Below are 20673 nucleotides of genomic sequence, written 5' to 3' on the forward strand. Positions count from 1 at the left end.
GCGGAAGAGAGCATCGTGTCTGTCACGACCAGGCTACTACAGGAAGTCAAACATGTTGTCTCCAAAATAAAAGAATAGCATGTAAAGGTAACTCCGTAAACGCGTTAGCGCTTACACTATCTGCAGGGGCAAGCAAATGTAAGACTCGTGATATAAATATTACACAAAAAATGCAATAAATTAAGAAGAAAATCACAGGCCCTCGAATGAGAGCTCACAATTCTGTATTAATTAAAGTTTTCACAGACGTACTCATCCATTTCCAGTAATGTTCCGATTATAATTAGTTGATATATTGAGGAATACCTAAGTTTATCATGCACAAACCGGTACATATAAAAACGTGCTACTTTATTTAGAAATTCAAAAAACCGGGGTCGTGCCTTGTCTCAGCTATCTTGACAACTGGTGTCCAGCAGTCAGCAAGCATGGGTGACATGGAGAATTGGCCAGAAATAGAGAAAGCGGCGACAGAGAAGAGGCGAGAACTGGTCTTTCAGGGTCCAGCTTTCGACGAGAGGATCTCCGCTGACGGGGGACTCGCCTCTGCCCTCTATTCCCTCACACTGCTCAATTATCTGGAAGTTAGCCAGTGCCCGAGTTTGACAGAGATCCACGAGGACATCCAGCGGCTGACGAACCTCCAGAGCCTCATCCTGTGCAGGAACAGGCTCGCCTCCGTCCCCAATGTCGTCGGGAAGCTCAAGTCCTTGAAGGTCCTGGACCTCTCGGTCAACAACCTGAGCAGTTTACCGGAGGGGATCACTCAGTTGAAGGAGCTAACCACTCTCAATGTGAGCTGTAACAGCCTGGAAGTCCTGCCGGAGGGGCTGACCCAGTGCACCAGGCTGTCCAACATCAACGTCTCCAAGAACCGCCTCACCGGCTTCCCCGCTGACTTCTACTCCGAGAGACTGGATCTCCTCAGCATACTGGTCGCCTCTGACAACTCCATTGAACAGCTGAGTGGGGATGTTCACAAGCTAGCCGCTCTGAAGGTGGGTAGAACTTAACTCCCAAACAGCTCTTGTATGCACATCAAGTCACCTTTAAGTGGCGATTTCCTTTAAGAAAGGTGCTTCAGTGAGGATCAAATGTACGCCGAATTATAAAAAAGCTGCCCGTAGGTTTTGTGGATATCTGAAATTAGAGCTAACGAGTTTTCACGTTTGCTAATATGCAATGCAACATGAAAATGTCACATTTTTTAAACGGAGTTTGGCGGGTAAGAGCTACCGAATACAGACAGGCAAGTGTGCATCTGTGCCAGCTTACATGCAGTGTACTCTTGTCTGTTTTTCTTTACATAACACTTCAAACCTTAGGGGTGTCTGATGCTCTTTTTCCACAGTGCCAAACTCAACATCTGCACTTTGTTTTGTGCTCCTCAGGTGCTGGACCTCTCTAACAACAAGCTAAAGGAGATCCCCACCGATCTGAGCGACTGCGCCAAGCTGAAGGAGATCAACTTCAAAGGCAACAAGTTGAACGACAAGCGGCTGGAGAAGATGGTCAACGGCTGCCAGACCAAGTCCATCCTCGACTACCTCAGGGGGAAAAAAGGAAGAGAGGAAGGAGGTGAAGCGGACGGGGGTCGCAAGGCAGACAAGGGGAAAAGGCAGCAGAGGAAGAAGAAGGTGGCCGACGACCAAGATGAGGTGGAGGAACTGAACAAGATGGTGGTGAGGGTCCTCCATGTTTCGGACAGTCCCGCTGCACTCTCGGTCACGGTGAGTGCGGAGGTGAAAGATGTCCGACCGTACCTGGTGTGCTGCGTGGTCAGAGGCATGAACCTAAAGTCTGGGAACGCTCTCAAACGGTTCCTGGTGGCTCAGGTAAGGACAAAGCCCCTCACAAGGTGGTATACATTGGACTACTTTAGTGGGGTGTGACTGATCCGTGTGCAGTTGAAGAATGTCAAAATAATCCCCTTGTTGTTTTTTCTAGACAAAGCTTCATGATGACTTGTGTGGTAAAAGGACTATCGCCACCATTGCAACTCACGATGTGCAGCTTATCAAAGCTCCACTGGCCTATGATGTCAAACCACCTACCCAGTTGAAGGTACGCAAAGGCAGACTGGTTGGCTCATTGTAATCCCAATCTTGTGCCAGCCAAACGGTACTAATATGTCATGTACAGAAAAACATCTCATTAAAAACAACAAAATGTTTGACAGGTTGTGTCGCTGGGTCGCAAGGAGATGACAGCCGTCGCGCTGATAAAACACCTTCAGGTGGAGGCCGACGAGCTGAGGAAGCAGAAGAAGAGGCAGAACGTCACTGGCCTCCACAAGTCAGTACAACCTTTGACCCTTCTGTACAAAAGTGTGTTTCTGATGGATCCACATTAGTTAACTGCAGGCTGGAGTCGAGGGAGAGAAGTTTTGGTTAACTTGTTGAAGACATAAAGATTTTCTCAACAAAAGAACTTTAAAAAAAACTAGAAAATGCATTTCCTGCTGAAAATGCGTTGGAATGCTGAAAGCTGAAATTAATTGTGAAAAAAATGCTGAAAATATATATCCAATTCAAAAAGAAATTGCAAAAAGCTTAATAATTCAAAAAGTTTAAAGATTACAAATGTGAAAAGTCATATCACACCTCTCCTGAAAGAGCTGAACATTTTGATATTTGAACAGTTTCTGTGGCTTAAAAAAATTCATCAGTGGTGATAATTGTAGTAGTATACTGTAAGTTGGAGTATAAGTATTATCAGTAGAAGTATTAGTAGCATTAGAATAAGTACTAGTAGTGATATTTGTAGTAGTAGTAGTAGTAGTTGTAGTAGAAGTATTATTCGTGGTAGAAGTATTCGTAATTAGAAGAAGACGTAGTATCAGTCGTCATAGTAACAGCTGTAGTATTGTTCGTAGTATTTAATATCACAGTAGCAGTAGTACTAGTAATGGCAGTAGAAGATGTAGCAGTTGTAGTAGTACTAGTAGCAGTCGTACTAATAGTTGTAGTAGTAGTATTACTACTTTTAGTAGCATGAATAGTAGTAGTAGCAGTTGTATAAGTATAGTAGTAGTGGTAGTAATAGCAGTAGTGGTAGTAATAATATAGATGTCGCAGTAATAGTAGCAACAGCAAAAGTTACAGTAGAAGTAGTAGCAGCAGCAGCAGTAGTAGTTGTCGCAGTATTAGTAAGAGCATTCATTTTTTTAACAAAAAAGCCTAATTTTGAGCTTGTTTAAATACAGTTAATCCATGGGGCTTTTATTTTTTGAAAGGGTGGTGCTGGGTGGGGGGGAGAGGAGACATAATCATAATGTCTGACACACATAAACAGAGGTTATTAAATGCCTGGCTTCATCACAAGCATTTCAATTAGAATTCACTCTTTGGAGCTTTCATTTTGAAATGGGGGGGGGTGTGTGTGTGGGGGGGGGGGGGGTCTTCTAAAAGTCTCAGAGAGAGAGAGAGAGAGTATATCTGGCAAACTTTGTCATTTGGAGATTGTACGATGTTTTATATTTTACAGCTTACATGACTGTTGTCCTGCTCTGCCATATCTTTCCTCGTCTCTGAAAGAGTGTCTTTGTTGTTCCTTTGTTGTGTCTTTGTTGTGTCTTTGTTGTGTCTTTGTTGTGTCTTTGTTGTGTCTTTGTTGTTCCTTTGTTGTGTCTTTGTTGTTCCTTTGTTGTGTCTTTGTTGTGTCTTTGTTGTGTCTTTGTTGCTCCTTTGTTGTGTCTTTGTTGTGTCTTTGTTGCTCCTTTGTTGTGTCTTTGTTGTGTCTTTGTTGTTCCTTTGTTCCTTTGTTGTCCCTTTGTTGTGTCTTTGTTCCTTTGTTGTTCCTTTGTTGTGTCTTTGTTGTGTCTTTGTTGTTCCTTTGTTGTGTCTTTGTTCCTTTGTTGTCCCTTTGTTGTGTCTTTGTTCCTTTGTTGTCCCTTTGTTGTCCCTTTGTTGTCCCTTTGTTATGCATTTGTTGTCTTTGTTGTTCCTTTGTTGTGTCTTTGTTGTGTCTTTGTTGCTCCTTTGTTGTGTCTTTGTTCCTTTGTTGTCCCTTTGTTATGTCTTTGTTGTGTTCCTTTGTTGCTTAACAGCATTCCAACATTAATACGTGACGTTAAAGTGGTACACAAGACATCTGTATAACTTGGTTTGCTGTTGTGTTTGAACACATGAGGGCAGTGTAAGTATGTTGGACCACAGCTTTAGTCTCATTTATTTCAACCTGCAATGAATTGTTGCACATTATAAGGTATCACAAGCTGAAGTAAAGTCCTTCATGACTTTGTCAGTTTAACAATGACAAGTCAGGAACACCAAGCAACTACTTGACAAGCTCAGTGTCTCACACGCTGAATGAAATGCATCAAATCAAAGAATCTTGACGGCTGACAGAGTTGAATCTGATCTTTCTCAAGTTCATCATCAAAAGAATATCACCAGCTATGCATCTATTACATTAGCTTAACCCCTTTTTATAATGTTGTCACACAATTATTTCGTTTTTTTCCCAGATACCTGCAGCTTCTGCAGGGAAAAGCCATGTATCCCTGCCTAGTGGATGCAGAGGGACATGTGATCTCATTCCCACCTATTACCAACAGTGAGAAAACCAAGGTGTGTATCGCTTTTCTTTCTGGTTATCATAATTGTGTCCTCCCATAAGGGAATATGTCAGACGGTGAATATGATGATGGCGGCAGAGAAAACTAAACCCGACTGGAAAGGTGCACCCAGAAGAGAGCCTGTGTCTGCAACAACCGCTGCTGTATTGTGTGAGGGAGGGAAAATGTATTTGTTTGCCACTATATATTTGGTTATTATACGTTTGCTCAGGTATCGGTATAATCTTACATTTATACTCTTTTGTATCAAACTCAGTTCATGCCCCTGCATGGTCATATAGTCACAGACACAAGAATAGTCACAGGATTCATGTATTTCATGAGGCCTAAAAATAGGTAGAGTCTAGTTGAGACCGGCAGCATGTCACCCCCGCGATGTCCCCAGGCAACAGGATGCCCTTTGTGTAGAGGCCCCGGGACCAGACTGTCCGGCGCATCTTGGGTCTCTGTGACCGTCGGATGGCTGTGATGATGTAGCCAGATGTTTGGAAGGAGCATAAATTAAGAAGAAGGGAGGGGGGAATTGAGACAAAGTCGGGGAAAGATTCAAAGCCAAAATCCAAGCAGCACATAAGCCCATACATAGTAGATGCATAGATACTGGACTGGGATGCACTCGGCTGTGTTATTACTAGCGACCCCCATCGGCCGGGTGCCGATTACAAGTAGTGAGCGAGGACTCAACAGGCAGTCCATGGCAGTATAAAACAGGCAATAAAAGGTGTTTTGAGAACATGTGAGTCACCGCACCCACAATAGGTCCTTGAGCGCGCAGCCAATAACTGGCCCCCCAAAGTATTGTGCAGTTTGCTGCAGCAGAATGCGAGATTAGCCGTGGACAGAAACAGGTGCACACACGCTCACTCACGGATGCAAACACGCACAATTGCGACTGATCGCATGATCTGCTGGTGGAGATAACACGTCTGACATCAATCCGTGTCCTACTGAAGCCCACAGTTTGTGTCTGTCGTCTCATGATATAATAGAAATAATTACATGATCATCTGATTGTACTTTACAGATCAAGAAGACGACCAAAGAGTTGTTCTTGGAGGTGACGAGTGCAGCCAGCCTGCAGACCTGTAAAGATGTTATGGACGCTCTGATTGTGGTACGCTTCACTTTCTCTCTCTTTACTTTTAACGAATAAGAAGTTTATTACAACTTGGATTTTATTTTCATAATTGCTTCCATTGGTTATATAACATCATTACCTTTCTCTAAATTCAATCCAAAACTGGTCCTCTGTCACAGCTATTCATGTGAAAACTAAAAGACACCATCTGTGTTAGATGCTCTGTCACTTGCAGATAAACAGGATGAATCAATAGTTTTACGGTATCCTTATGTAGAAGATGTGTGGCGCTAGAGGAAAGCTCATGGAGAGTTCAGTGCTCAGTTTATTTCAGTCTTGTATGTCCTGTGGACATTTTGGCCTGATGGAGTCTGGAGAAGAAACTTCACTTTTTCGGCCTCTTTAGTTTTCATCTCAATTTTGAATGAAATGCATCAAAGTGATTTTTATTCCAGTGTCTTTGCTGCAGTCACACACAATCTGTTCTGAAATATTGTTTAAAGTGCTCAATTCCAAATTCAGAGCAAATCTGTGATTGAGGGATTGCCTCTACGCGGCTCTCAACATGGCGACGACTGAGCAGACAGCGTTAACCTGAGGGGGAACTGGCGAGCGGCGGGGATTAGAGAGCCAGTGGGGCGCACACACACTGGGCCTCACATGCGCTAACATACACGCCACAGATAGTGGTTTGCTGCTTTATCAATGCTTTGAATTTCATATCACATGTCGGACATTTAGAGTGCACTCCCTGTTTCATCACAGAAAATGGCAGAGTTGAACAAGTTCACGGCGGAGCATCGGGAGGAGGCGGGGTCAGATGGGGAAGCGGAGGGCCCACAGGACCCGGCCGCCAGCGGTGAGCCCTCCAGCGAACTGATCGTGCAGCAGGTCCGCACGGTGGACCAGGACGGGAACCTGAAAGTGGTCTACCCGTCAAAGACCGACCTTTGCAACGACATCAGCAACTTGACCGTCATCTGGTAGACGTTGGTGTAGATAACCTCTGATCTTTACACTCGGTCAAATGAAGTCATTTTTAAAGGATAACATTGTGGGACATTAAGGCTAAGATTTGACAACATGCAGTTTGCTTGTTGGCGAATGTGTTTGGAAAGCTTTTTTGTTGGTAAATCGTTTTGCTGCTTCCTGAAAACACGATCAACATGTCAAAATGTATGACCAAATATACTTATTTTGTATTATTTACAAACTGAAGACAAGTTGTCTGTACTGAAAGGTCATTTTTGTTCAACTCACATCAACTTTAACTCTGGCTGGTCACTTATCTGTAGTACTGGAAGATTTGTGTTACTATCACCTTATAATAGTGTAACTTTCCCTTTAAGCAGCAGCATAATGTCTGACTTAGACTTAATAAAATGTACTCCTGTTGTCAATCATTTTATTTCATATGCCACACACAATTTATCTTGATCATCTGTAGGTTTGTGATTTTCTTTGTTCAGCCATTGCAGCTACAGCTGCTAATTTGTTGATTTCTATTGTTGATTGAATGCACGATGATAGGTATATGACTGAAACTTCAGCATGTTAATGCTCTGCAAGTGGCTATGGAGTGGCCCCAGGATCTGCAAAGACAAAACATAAAATATTCAATTCATTTAAGCAACTGAGCACAAGTCGCACCCCATATTGCACATCACAGTAACCAGCCTAATGGGCCTTTAGGATACTTACATTGACAAATGTAAGCCACCTCCAGGTACTTGTAAGTGCCGGCACAGGGGTCTCCAAACACAGCGTTGCTCGCTCTGATGGTACAGCTGTTTTTCCCATTGCAGCTGTGGATGCAGAGTGACATGAGTGAAAACATATTGTGGCTCAATTTTACTTTCTTTCGGCTTTATGTATCTGTGCCAATAGGAAAGTATTTCATGAGATCTGCATTTAGTCCTTATATTTAGCAAAAGGTTTGCAGCTATACCTGTCAGCAACTTTGCCAGTGGGTGTTGAGCAGATGACATTCTTGATCTGAGAGGCGGGCCGCTTGTAAATGCAGGTGGTCTGGTCACGGCGTCCATAGTCTGCGCCGTACACAACTATTACCTGCCCGGTGTCTGCGAAAAAGAGGAACAATTGACACGGTGGAGAAGACCGAGAGGTCGGATGCATTGAAAATGTGATTATGCTTCATCCAAAAATAAGAAAAGTATATATTACCGCACTGGAGGTTTGCCAGAGAGTTCTCACATGTAGCAAAGTGAACTGTCAAAGTAACACGAGTGAATCACATTAGACATCGCACCATAAAACCTGCAGCTTTTTATTCACCGTTAGTTTCATGCAGACATGTGACTGACTTGCTGGGAGGCAGGTGTAGTTGGTTTCCAGGTATTTGGTGGTGCCAGGGCAGGGATTAGAGGTCTGAACGACGTTCATGTTCAGATCACACTCCCTCTTGCCATCACACCTGTAGGAGACGCGTTAGGGAATAGGGTCAACATTTAAAAACGAGCAAATATCACAATGAAACTTCCCCAGTTGATTACGGACATTGGGGCAATTTCTTTTTCTGAAATGTTCAGTTTAAATGTGCAAATGAGGCATTGTCATTAAATATGTTTCCAAAACACAAACCTGAATATTGTTTACAGGTTCAGAATTCTTGTTTTATTTTGTTGACATTTTAAATTAAAAGAGAAATCAGACACACTAATCATTTACAAAGCCTCAGTATGAGAGTGCACAACAAAATACCTGTTCCATATGTGAGGACAGTCAAATATATATGTATATGTATGCACTTAATTATGAAGATAAAAACTCATCATCACTGGTGTTTATGAGTATGTACGAAGTTGTGTGTGGCAGAGACAGCATGAAAATCAGGATGTTGGAACCAAGGTGGTAAGGATTAGGACTGGGACCAGGAAAACAGTGGCTTCACAACACAACAGTGACGGATACTGAATACAATGTGGTGTGTGATGAAGGGGAAAACTGTAGGAAGACAACAGGATGATTTAAAAGATATACAGTACATAGGAGTATCACAGATGTGAGCTGTTAGTTTTGAAACAGGTCCGAACACAGAGCGAGGGCCTGAACAGGTGTACTTTTCTTTTGTTAGTCGACCTCCAGACAACTCGGTTTACTTGCACTTTGCATTGAGTGTAGTTAAGATCTCATTCGTGGTTTGTGAGTCATTATTGGGTTACTTTGGGAGACCCAGCGGTGTCTCACTTTTTGTCACACAGCAAAAGTAATTAAGTTAGGAGTTAGATATTAATCATGTAAATCGCTGCACAACAGAAGAAACGTATCCTCAAATTTCAACCACTAAATTACTACATTTGAGTTTTTTTCAAACTCTGTGACATTGAATCCATGACCTGATTCTGAGACTCATTTCCAGCAGTATCCACATTTAGAATGCAATAACAGTATATTTATATTCTATTACTGTACCCGCCACTGCTGTACATGTAATGTGTACCTGCTCTTGAGGACGTCCACTGTGCCCTCCTGAGAGCAGTCTGTATTCGCAAGCTGACTCTGGGGTCTTCTTTCACTGCAGGTCTCATTGTCTGCACGTCCATACAGTGCTGCCTGCACGCTGATCACTCCGATATCTGTCACACACCAAATGAGAAATTCAGAAACAGGACAATTCACTTCACTATATTTGTTTGTATGGGAATGAAATACTCTCACAGTGGACTTAGAGAGTTTTGTCATACCACAGCTCAGGCGCTGGACATTCAGGCTGTAGGAACAGGTGATGACTCTCTCTGTGGAAACAACTCAAATAAAAAATATGAAAGCATTAGTTGAAGTTTATTGAAGCCACATCCGGTACGTAACAAAAAACAAAAATACATTCAGGAATTATCGTGAATGTGTCCGCTCAGATTTTACCTGCTGTCATGAGCGAGCATGTTGCCGCCAGCACTGGAAAAGAAACATCGCTGTCAAACTGTGTCAGACAAACATCTTTATCAAAGTATAAACCTTTTTTTCACAGCAGACATTTTGACATGTCAAAGCAGGAAAATCACAAGTGTTACTAATAATAATATGAAAGTTTTCTTACAAGATGACTGTTTAATTGCACATACAAAAGGAAAATAAATCATATGTACTTCCATGAATAAACAAGTGCAGCGCCTTCATTCTCTCCTCTGGCTGACATTACTTCACTATATCTTCACATGGATAATAGTTGTTTGCTGCTGGAGTTATGCGCTGAGTGTTAAATACAGCTTCTTTAAAGGCAAAACAACAAATGATGAGTCAGGGTCCTCTCAACCCTCTCATCTCGCATGACCTTAAACTGTACAAGCTGAAGTACTTGATCCAGTCCATCCCCTCATAGGAATGAGGTTTGAGGAGAAGGGCTGATTATACTAACTGTGGAATTAGATGTTTAGAGGCATGGACTTCAGAAACGCAATCCTAGAAATGATGGAAGGGTTACTTGTCAAACTGAAAAAAAAATTTAAATGAATTTACCAGCAGGAAACAAATGACTATGATGATTATAAATAAGCCCTTCTATGACAGAAAGAGAAAACACAGCATCGAATTGTCCAGGTTGGAACTTATGATGGAAAATGAACTGAAATATATGTCACTGCCAGGCCCCTTTATGTGCCTGAAAAAAAAGTGCATTTCTTATCGAGTAGCAACACTGATTATGTGTAGGGTCGACTTTACTACTACCATGCAGCACCCTGAAACATCCAGTCAAGTGTTAAAAGCGATGATCTTCTTAAGTCTTAGTCTTAATTCTTACTTAAACATGAACACACATACTTATTGTTCTCGTTGCCAGTCAATTGTGTACTCACGCAGTGTGGTGCTGAGTCTGAAGCCGAGCATGATTGCAGGAGATCCAGGCTGAGGTGCACAGTGGGACTGATGGATGCCAGAACAGACACACCTGTATTTATAGCTTGACCTTGCGCAACTGGCTCCTGTGTGCCGACTCACCTTACAGAAGACACCACGAGGAGAGGCATGCACAAAAAGCCCAGAACAAAAAAAACTAAATGTTAAACGATGCACAGCATTGTAAAACTCACAATACGGGTATTTACAAAGTGCATCACTCGCTGTGTGGTTATGTTGTAATCTGCTGTCGTCACCCTGTTCAGAGATGGTCTTTCCAGACAACAAGTGCACTCTTTCACATGAACATCCCAGAAGAAGAGCTCTTTGTCTTGGAGACGTTTGCAGACTGACACACAAATGAGTTTTGCAATGACTTCCTGGAGCACTCCACAGCAACTATTGTTGTTTTCTTTTTGTCTCTGGACTTCCTGGAGGAACCCAAAAACAACACACACTAAGAGTCACAGTGCAGTGGAGCTTTACTTGTCCACATTTCTGTCGATTTTTGGTCAATAATCATTCGCACAATAGCAAAATGATAAAACCAAATCACAAACTGTGACAAGCCACGTGCTGCTGATTTAACATATTTTATTGAATACATGTTTATTGTGATGTTATTGTGGTTCCAGCATGTTTACAGAGCCTCCTCTCGAAGGGTGCCGGTAGATGGATCTGTAAAAAAACAGGCGAAAGATTCACTTCAGATAAATATCCAAGTGACTGGTTGTACAAAATGTTACGTTTCTGCAGGACTGCAAAAATACTGCATTTTACACTTCATCAGCACAGCTCAATGTTGCTTAAATCAAGAACCAATGTAACCACACGGAAAGCTGAACACTTTTGGAATAACAGAGCCTGATTTTTCAAGCATTTTTATCATTGAAAAGATAGTTACTTCAGCAGTCATGTTGATTAATCTCTCATGTTTTCCTATGCACATTTAGACCACAGACTAGCATCAGTAGGGTGAACCAGTGCTAACTGGCCTTCAAGCTACTTACATTCACAAACGTAAGCCAGCTCCAGGTACTTGTAAGTGCCGACACAGGGGTCTCCAAACCCAGCGTTGCTCGCACTGATGGTACAGCTGTTTTTCCCATCGCAGCTGTGGATGGAGAGTGACATGAGTGAAAACATTGTGTGGCCCAATTTGACTTTCTTTCAGCTCGCAAGAATTACAATTCCTTTGGATTTATATGTCTGTGCCGATAGGAAATTGTTTCTTAAGATCTGGTCACCAAACACAGAGTTGTCCACTATGCTAATACAGCTGTTTTTCCCATTGCACCTGTGGAGGCAGAGTGACATGAGTGAATACAGGCTTGAACGTGCACTGGAGCATACGTGAACGTGGATGGCATCACAAACTTGCAGCAATCGCTGCAGATGTGAAGTTAAATGCAGCATGATTTTGATTTCAGCAGCCTTCAACCTGAAGCACAAGTTGTCAAAGAGTGGGCAACTGCACCTCTCAGAAACCTTGTTGGTGTGGCGTGAGCAGTCAATATTTTGGATCTGGGAGGCAGGCCGGCCGAAGATGCATGTGGTGTGGTCGTAGCGTCCATAGGTAGCACCAAGGACTGCTATGACCTGCCCTTGATCTGATGAGAAGGGGAGGCAGAGTTGCAAGCAAAGAGGAAAGAAAACGTAGCTTTGAAAGGTCAACGGACAAAGTGACATTCAGTTATGAAGTGACATGAAAATACAATAAAGCTTTACACCATACACACAATGAGAAGGTGTGATCTTACCACAGTGCAGGCTGGCCAACGAGTGCTCACATGTCACTAGGTGAACTGTCAAAACAACATGGATCACATTAAACATGTGTTATTAACACCCAAGTTGGCGCTTTTTCTGTCAAAAGTCACATCTTTTTCTTCTTGCGATCTTTTGGAATCAGATCACACTGCTAAAAACAGAACTTAAGTGTAGCCCACTGCTGACTGATTGAACTCCATGGAAACATAATGCCTCCTGTTTGAATCCCCCAAACCACTTAAAGCTTAAAACTTGTAAAAGTGGAAACAAGTAAAGGAAAAATCATTGGAATCTCAATTTCTCTTTCATTTAACAATTTTCAGACAGTACATAGGTACAGTTTAGGCTTTTTGCAGCCTTGCTTTACGTTCATGCAGACATGTGACTGACTTGCGGGGCTGCAGGTGTACGTGGTCTGTATATATTTAGAGGTGCCGACGCATGGATCAGTAGTTACGAAGACATTGTCGCTGACTTCACACACCGTTTTTCCATCACACCTGCAACAGGGAGAACATGAAGAGCACGATTCAATGCAGAATCACAAGAAAACACCATTGTTGTGACATGGCTCAATGTAGGAGACTGAGTCCTTCCTCATCCTGTGATGATTTAATCACCGTCAACATAAGGAAGAGGAAGAATACACTCGAAACTATTGCACAGGGGATCTGGACAAACAATGAATACGGAAGCAGTCGATGGCACTGCAGCTCCTTGTAATATAATACAAATGTCTGTTCTATTGGTTTTGTTGTCTGGTGTAATGTTTTTGAATATCTTAGTAGCTACATTTAGAATACATATAATAAAAACTGTATATTGTTATTCTATTACTGTACATGTAGTGTGAACCTTGTCTTGAGGACGTCCGTTGTGCCCTCCTGAGAACACTTTGTATTGGCCAGCTCACTCTCAGGTCTTCCATTATTGCAGGTATCTTTGTCTTCACGTCCATACAGCACTGCCTGTACGCTGATCACTCCGATATCTGTCACACACCGAAGAGGGAGAAATTATGAAATGAGTAAACTCGTCATCACTGTTTTGTCTGCTTGCAGTGATCCTTTAATCCTTAATTGTGCTGGGAATAAAAATGCACCGTTGAGGACAGAAAGCGTTTGGAAATAGAGGCATACCACAGCTCAGGCGATGGACAACGTCGACATTACAGGTGACAGCCGTCTCTGTGGCAACACCTAAAAACAGATATGAAAGTAGGAGTTTAACACAAACGATACACACAAAAAACTCTATTCAACACACACACACACACACACTTACCTGGGCTTGGAAGCACACAGGCCGCTGCAAACACTGAAAGAGAAACAGCACACAAGAGATTTAAGGGACCGTTTGGCTTGTTCGGCAAGAAAACTTTTACAAAACTGCATTTAAAATGTCAGAAATAGAAAGCCATATTTCTATTCTGCTCGTCAGTATACTCACTGAGCGTGATGCTGAGGCGGAGCATGGTTCTGCAGAAGTCCGTGGTAAATGACCAGTGAGACCGACGCACGCTATTTATTCATTTGGATCTAGGGGAGTCAACGTCTATCGTGCAAAACAAGCCAGTGGCTCCTAGTCAACTGGCTGAAGTCTGCAAAATGAGAATAACAAACCCATGCGGGATGACAGGCATCCGGTCTCAGAGCACCTCAGTGACCCAGGCCAAGCATACAGACAAGCAAGCAGGGAAACTAAGGAAGCTGAGAGGAGCAGCTGTCTGCAAAGAATAGGCTAATCCTACTGTTTTAAGTCCTCACCAAATAATAAGTAACAAAGTAATAGTAACCAATACAATGTAAATACCCTGAATACTTGTATTACTTGTCATATCATTAACATACTGGTTATACTTGTGTATGTGTTACATGGACTTGACAAAGCTAAATGTGTACCATATGCCACTTTTTGTACATGTGTCACAGCACAGGCAGTGCTCCTAAAAATGGCACATATCTTACTGAATGGTTATGTTTTGGAGGAAATGTAATCGGGCTGTAGGCAAGCTTTTTCTCTGACCTAATTACTGTATGTTGATGGAAATATTACACTGTTCAAACCCAGGGATACAAAGCACTTCAAACTGTGCTGGAGGCTCACAACTGCAAGAGAAGCAAGAATGCAGTGCGTTACAATCGTCGAGGGGCGAGAAGACAAAACAGCAGATGATTAGTTTGAGCTGTTGGAAGAGATGTGTCATATTTTGGGAATGTTATGAGTGAACAAAACAAGACTGAATGACTAACTTAAGGTGTTTCTCAAAGTAAAACCGGGTATATAAAATGTCAAAAGGTCTGATTTGGAGCCAAGACAAGAAACTCGGCTTTGCTGTGATTTATAACTGCAGAAAAATAGACATCCAGTCTAATCTCCTCAAGACAAATATTTAAAATAGACTAATTAGAAAACTCCCTATCACAAATGCATAAAGCTGGACATTGATACAGCAATGATAAGTGACGCTGCCAAACTGACAGATAATGATAGTAGATATGACCGGTCCCAGGTTTGACCCTTAAGGAACTCCACAGGTTAGAGGAGCTCCATATGATAGCAACAGCTATAAAGAAGAGGTGATTAGATAAATATGACCACACAATATCCAAACACATTCCTAATAAAATATTATGATATACGTACTGTGTTGAATTATCCTGTTTACATTGACTTAAAGTGAATATCATCATTGATACCAAGATAGATGCGCTTCAGAGGGACCCAAATATCCAAAGCAGAATGGCAAACACTATTTAAACAAATGACATGTTCTTAAAAATGCAAGAGAATGCGGTGCTCTTCTGAGCTAAAATATGGCACATTTACAACCTGAATTGATATCACCCAGTATTCATGATCTAAACGGGTACCAGTGCAGAGAAAGAGTCACGTGCAGGACTTTATTTGGAAAACGTGAGTCCAAGTGGAAGAAGGAAGTACAACTGCAGACAACTGGCAATAACATCATCCAGAATGGGAACATGGCCACATACAATTCCAGTCAGTGTTTGTTCGGCGCCTCTGAGTCTGCTACGAAACACGTGAGGAGTTGGTATGCAATGCTTTGTCCAAAACAAAAACAAAAAACCTAGGTAGAGCCAAGGGCCAGACATGGTTAGCCGCATGAAGAATATCACTCTGAACTCTTATAATAGAGGGGGACAAAGGGAGAAAAGTCAGAGCCTGACTCTCCCCACAATGAAGAAGAGACTACACAATAATGATGAAGAAACGATCAGTTAGAATTGATTTTTATGGCCTTTGGTAGTCAGGACTTTTTTTCACATTATAGAAACACATCTTTCGGTACAAAGTCACCAAACCGGTTTTCATCAATTCATTATTTTCTAAACTCTGGACTAGTGATCCCGGATAACCCCGTTATCTAGGCTGCCTGTCAGCGTTCACAAGTCAGTGACATGTAGCGATCATCAACAAAGGAACAGTGCAGTACTAAAAACCAGATTCAGTATTCATGTAAACATTTGAAAAAGGAGATTTGTATTGTTTTACGGAGTGTAAATAAATTGGGGGGGGGGGGGAATGTGCAACTGTGTAGAATTGTCATTTTACACACCTATTGTACTGAATTACTTTAATTTTTTCAACATCTTTCCATCTTAGGCCGTTCCAGGGACTTATGCATTTCCATTCAAATGTTTTTCGACAGAGTAGTCCTGAGACAGACTGATTAGTTATTAGAGAATATGGTCACACAGCTTTGTTAAATTTTTGGCAAACAAGTTCATGATAGTGGACGGAACATTTTAAATGTAATAGAGACCCCTGGTGGCAGTGGAGGGAAATGAAAGACTCACGGAAGATGGCGTGATCTCTAGTCTATTTCCTGATGTCTGGAGTTTAGATTTTGATCAGACTCACTCAGCCACTGGCCAACTATGAGCATGAAAGTTTCTGTAGCACAGTTTGAGCTGACAGCTGGACCTGGGCTCATTTCTGCAGCGGTTTTCCACAGCTGCAGAAATGAGCCACTGGGGGGGGTCGACACTCTTGGAGTCGGGTACATATTTATATGCTGGACGAAATGGGAGGACATATTTAACTCTCATATGTGGCTCATACTGTATGTAGCCAATGAACAGCCTTTCCTCCCCTCCACCCTCATTAAAAAACATCTGTATATGAATTAACGAGACTTGAAATAAGAGTCAGAAAAGTATTTTATATTATTTGCAGAGAGCGATTTGAACATTGATTGAAATTTGACAGCTGCTGTGATGATAAGACACCAAGAATATAAAAAAACTAACCTGAACCACATTCGCACAGCACGTGAATATGTTCTCTCTCGAAATGACACCTATACCCAAATAGTTTAATTTTTAAAAACTATTATAAACATGGTAAGACATGACAAACAATAGAAACGTAAACTCAGACATTATTGTGTCTGTAAAATTACAACCACAATTTAGCAAACTCATCCAACTCTGCTGAGGAAACATCCCAAGAAATCACAGCCATGCCTTATGGCAGGGGTGTCAAACTCATCTTCACTCTGCGCCACATCAGCATCACGGTCGGCCTCAAAGGGCCGGTTGTAACTGTAAGACTGTGTAAATGTAACTTCTCCTAACATGTTGGTAAATAACTGTCTCTGCATTTCATTATTGTTTATTAGAGTGTAAAAATATTGTACATGCAGTTATATAAATGTAAAAATATATTAAAGGGCGACCGGGCCTTTAGCTCTGCAGCGCCGCGCCGATGGAACGGTCTCCCTGACCACCTAGGGGCAACACAGACACTGGTCTCTTTTAAGACTGGCCTAAAAACCTTTCTATTCATGAAAGCCTTTCTGACCTAAATCACTGTCAGTTATTTCTTTGGTGTTTCTGTACATTCACTGGCTTATTTTTTAACTGTGCTTTTTACTATGTTTTTACTATGCACTGGCTCTGTGGCACTCTGAGATTTTTTTAAAATGAAAAGTGCGTTACAAATAAAATGCATTATTATTATTATTAAAGCACATTTCTGTTCTTACAACTTAAATCCTTTTCATTTAATTCACATTACTCTATCAAAGATCAAACTATTAAAGAAAATAGCAAAGACAAATATCAAACACAAGTTATTACAATAACTTTGTTCAAAGCTTAAAATCCTTTCAAGGGTGCGTTTGCACAATCCCACGTGAAGTATTTCATCTGTTTTAAAGACACGTTTAAAGTAGTCTTCAATGTACTCACAATACATTTCCATTTCAGGTGTAGGGTAACCAGCCAAAGAGCTGCTTCTGCTTCTGTCATATTTTTATTATCAATTCTAACTTTACATTTATTTTTTTTGCTGGAAGATTCGCGGGCCACATAAAATGACGTGGCGCGGGCCTTGAGTTTGACACCCCTGCCTTATGGTATTGAAACAGACCAACATTCCCTGAAAGTGAAACGGAGAAGTGCAACGCTGAACTTTGCCGCTATGCTTGGGTTTGAAAGTGGAGAAGTTTGCGGAGGAAGTTAAAGGAACCAGGCATTTGCTTGTAGAGCCCTTTCGCAGAGTGCTGGGAGACGTCATGGTTAACCTGGACAGAAGCACAATAAACAACAATCAGGTGACTGAAAACCTTGAAATGGAGACAGGGATTCAATAGAGCCCCAGCTAATTCTGCTGGTATGATAAGAGAAGCTCACCATCATCAACATTGTGGCCAAGTCATCGGTAGCAGCATTTTCCTCAAGGATACTGTCTAGTGTCTCGACGTACCACGAGCCGGCCTGGGGGTCTCTCCAAGAAACATAACCTGCGTTTGGCACATGAGGCATTAGGAACACATGCATGGCAAGTCAAGTGCATCCGTCTCTAGCTCCGACTGTGAACGCACGAACACACACACCGAGAGGCAAACACACCTGGAAAAGTAGAGTAGGACACCAGAATGTCGCTCGGGGTCGGCAGCGTGGCTCTGGCGTCCAGTTCGTCTGACGTGCTGAGAGAGTCGCTGCTGGATGACATCGGGATGGCGTCCGTCTGATCGTCTGCTCCACCGATGGATGGTTCAACCTCATCAGGGGACACCTCGAATCCTGTGTCTCGCTCACCTCAGGCACAAAAGCAATCGTATCCCTATGAGACCACTGACATTTTTTGGATTATGGATGCTACTTTGAGTGATTCAACAGTAACTTCAATGTTAGTTACCTCCTCCGCAGGCCTGGATGAAGAAAAGTTTAGGTTTGCCCTGTAATGACAGACAATGCCGGCCATTGAGGTAGTTTGTGATGTCCTGGACTGGGACAAGATGTCCGTCCACGCCATACACGGCGCCAGGGAAGCGGCTGTGACTCACCTACAAAAGCATTAATATGAGCATACATTACAAGTCATCTGGATCTCAACCTGAGCAGGTCAGAGAAAAAACAACAACAAAGTGCTGAATACATGACGTGGCTTACCTCAGTCCCATGGGACAGCATGATAACCACACAGCAGTCGTATTGTGAATGGTCTTTTTGAGCTAAAGCTGACAGTACAAGTTTGATTTGCTGAAATGCAGAGAAAACTGTTTTACAACCGTGACCTCTAGCTTTTACATGTGGTTTCAAACAAGGGAAGCAGAAGAAATCACCCCTACTGTTCGTTTCAGGTTGGTCTTAACTTCCACAATAAAGTTGAAGGCCTTGAATCTCTCCTCCAGCTTGTCACAGTCTACGTTGGACCCTTTGCGATTTCGCAGCTCGCTCTTGGGTTCAAACTCTACGTTGTTTATTATGAGGCAATGTCCACAAGGGCTGGCATCCATTTTATAGCTCTGACACACACACACACACACGGGGGGGGGGGGGGGGGGGAAGCGGAGAAAGGGACATGATGTAAATATATAATCTGAGATTCAGCAAAGATGGCTTCTACAACAACTTTTGTCTTTCTGTTGGTTTGAACGGCGCACGATAAATAAATGGTGCTTACCTGAATACTATCCCGTCTAATTCTGCCTGGTGGCCTCGTTCTCATGGACTCCCTTTCAGGGGCTGTGACACGAGCATCACAATGTGTTAAGCGTCACAGAAACGTACCAGACTCTTTCCAGCATGGTAATTAATCACAGAGCTTACATGGACTGGGAGTAAGACTGGGTCTCTGTGTTGGATGGACGGGGACAACGTCTTTTCTCTGGTGATCAACATCAGTAGGAAGGGCTAGAAAAGAAACAGAGCACATTATGAGCCAAGCGTTAATATTACAAGACCGGAGAGTTACAAATCAATGTAATCATGTGACATGAATACTCATTAAACGCACCACAGTATCACCACACACTTACAAAGTGGGAGAGGCCGGACAACAGGGAGGTCAACCTGATTGGGAGTCGCAGGCTGCAGCTGAACTGCTGGAGCCCCACACTGAAGAAGCTCTGCCAAACTGTGCTGGTCCGTCTGCTCGAGGCACACCAGAAATAACGGAAAGGCCCGACTCCCTCGGGTCTCCAGGTCCTGCACTAGCTTTCTGGCCTGGTCACGTCTGGTCCCAGCGCTCTGACAAGAGACGGCAAGAGGTGTGACTTTGAATTAGGATCTCTTGAAGCCCAACTGGGAACAATAGATACAAATAAACAGAAACAAACACTTAAAAAGTAAACAACTTAAATCCCACAAGTAGCCTCGTACATTGTACAGCACACACAATAACAAACAATTTAAAAACACATCCTACAACATCCTAGTGGTGTCAGGTAGTGTATTTCACATTTTAACAAGGTACCAGCATCACATTAAATGCAACGTGCACATAGAATTAACCTGCATCGTGATGCTCTGATCTACACAGCTGGCTCACCTTTATCTCATCGATCATGTCTTGGGTAAAAACTCCTTTTTCAAGGAGGCCATCATAGAGGTTTGATGGGTGCAAGTCTCTCACAAGATTGGTCCTGTTGCGCTGAAGAATCTTCTTGTGGACTTCCTCCATTCTCAATTCAACAATAACGAGCTCAGTGAGGGAGACAGAGGAGTAACGTGATCATACGGGCTGTAACTACAGACAGTCGTTATCCTAAAACGCTCCCACTCGTTTACAAAAGGGAAACGAAACCGTGTTCATGTACAAACAAGTTTCTTTCTCATTTATCGTATTTGTGCTCTGTTGCATGAGCCATTTCCTTGTTTGCATCAGCGTCTGTGATTGGTCCACTGAGAGAGCACAGAGGGAAAAAAAACAAAAAAAAAAACAGGATGCGTTTGATTTCCTTTACCGCGCGCCGCTGCCACACGGCCAGCGTACATGTAGACTAAACACCGCCGCGCACCGAGCAATAAACCAAACACACGCACACGAAGCATAAACAGCGACTAAATACTCAATCTCCCAAAATTAATGTCGACACCGGGCGCCTCCCCCTCCCCTCCTGCTCCGCAGCAGCAGGTTG

At 42.6% G+C, this 20673-nt stretch overlaps 3 protein-coding genes across 4 annotated transcripts; 1 reads left to right on the plus strand and 2 right to left on the minus strand.

Annotated features, from left to right (window-relative positions):
- The first annotated feature begins 408 nt into the window (after positions 1-408).
- On the plus strand, positions 409-7232 carry lrrc47 (leucine rich repeat containing 47). Its single transcript, XM_079273895.1, has 7 exons — positions 409-998; positions 1392-1835; positions 1948-2064; positions 2180-2295; positions 4469-4571; positions 5604-5693; positions 6423-7232. Exons 1-7 carry the CDS (start codon positions 429-431, stop codon positions 6642-6644), a joined length of 1662 nt encoding a protein of 553 aa, XP_079130021.1. The 5' UTR covers positions 409-428; the 3' UTR covers positions 6645-7232.
- On the minus strand, positions 7122-13800 carry LOC306780639 (uncharacterized protein). The gene is made up of 18 exons (XM_079273072.1): positions 13731-13800; positions 13566-13598; positions 13421-13480; positions 13137-13272; positions 12672-12781; positions 12272-12316; positions 11989-12121; positions 11522-11625; positions 11156-11189; positions 10472-10860; positions 9540-9572; positions 9362-9424; positions 9118-9253; positions 7982-8091; positions 7842-7886; positions 7606-7738; positions 7359-7462; positions 7122-7249 (listed from the first exon to the last, which is right to left on the minus strand). The coding sequence occupies exons 1-18, from the start codon at positions 13753-13755 to the stop codon at positions 7230-7232; spliced, it is 1713 nt and encodes a 570-aa protein (XP_079129198.1). The 5' UTR covers positions 13756-13800; the 3' UTR covers positions 7122-7229.
- Positions 13801-16480: 2680 nt separating this feature from the next.
- casp9 (caspase 9, apoptosis-related cysteine peptidase) lies at positions 16481-20390 on the minus strand. 2 transcript variants are annotated; one of them, XM_079274166.1, is made up of 10 exons: positions 20085-20390; positions 19573-19783; positions 19364-19447; positions 19218-19279; positions 18907-19059; positions 18704-18793; positions 18450-18597; positions 18161-18349; positions 17942-18051; positions 16481-17832 (listed from the first exon to the last, which is right to left on the minus strand). In XM_079274166.1, the coding sequence occupies exons 1-10, from the start codon at positions 20214-20216 to the stop codon at positions 17728-17730; spliced, it is 1284 nt and encodes a 427-aa protein (XP_079130292.1). In that variant the 5' UTR covers positions 20217-20390; the 3' UTR covers positions 16481-17727. The 2 variants fall into 2 exon arrangements, with proteins under 2 accessions (XP_079130292.1, XP_079130291.1); XM_079274165.1 differs by having other exon boundaries at positions 18883-19059.
- Positions 20391-20673: the final 283 nt, after the last annotated feature.

Source organism: Melanostigma gelatinosum, assembly GCF_949748355.1.
Source record: "Melanostigma gelatinosum genome assembly, chromosome: 8".
Classification (NCBI taxonomy): domain Eukaryota; kingdom Metazoa; phylum Chordata; class Actinopteri; order Perciformes; family Zoarcidae; genus Melanostigma; species Melanostigma gelatinosum.

Excerpts from the sequence above, each read along its gene's own strand:
- LOC306780639 (XM_079273072.1), bottom strand. The coding sequence starts at position 13,755 with ATGCTCCGCCTCAGCATCACGCTCA. Across the intron at positions 12,122-12,271 it reads GTTGGCCAGCCTGCACTGTG|ATCAAGGGCAGGTCATAGCA; the intron begins GTAAGATCACAC and ends CCTTCTCATCAG. Across the intron at positions 7,739-7,841 it reads TCTGGCAAACCTCCAGTGCG|ACACCGGGCAGGTAATAGTT; the intron begins GTAATATATACT and ends TCTTTTTCGCAG.
- lrrc47 (XM_079273895.1), top strand. The coding sequence starts at position 429 with ATGGGTGACATGGAGAATTGGCCAGAAATAGAGAAAGCGGCGACAGAG. Across the intron at positions 999-1,391 it reads ACAAGCTAGCCGCTCTGAAG|GTGCTGGACCTCTCTAACAA; the intron begins GTGGGTAGAACT and ends TGTGCTCCTCAG. Across the intron at positions 5,694-6,422 it reads TTATGGACGCTCTGATTGTG|AAAATGGCAGAGTTGAACAA; the intron begins GTACGCTTCACT and ends GTTTCATCACAG.
- casp9 (XM_079274165.1), bottom strand. The coding sequence starts at position 20,216 with ATGGAGGAAGTCCACAAGAAGATTCTTCAGCGCAACAGGACCAATCTT. Across the intron at positions 19,280-19,363 it reads CAGTCTTACTCCCAGTCCAT|CCCCTGAAAGGGAGTCCATG; the intron begins GTAAGCTCTGTG and ends CTCGTGTCACAG. Across the intron at positions 17,833-17,941 it reads TGGCCACAATGTTGATGATG|GTTAACCATGACGTCTCCCA; the intron begins GTGAGCTTCTCT and ends GCTTCTGTCCAG.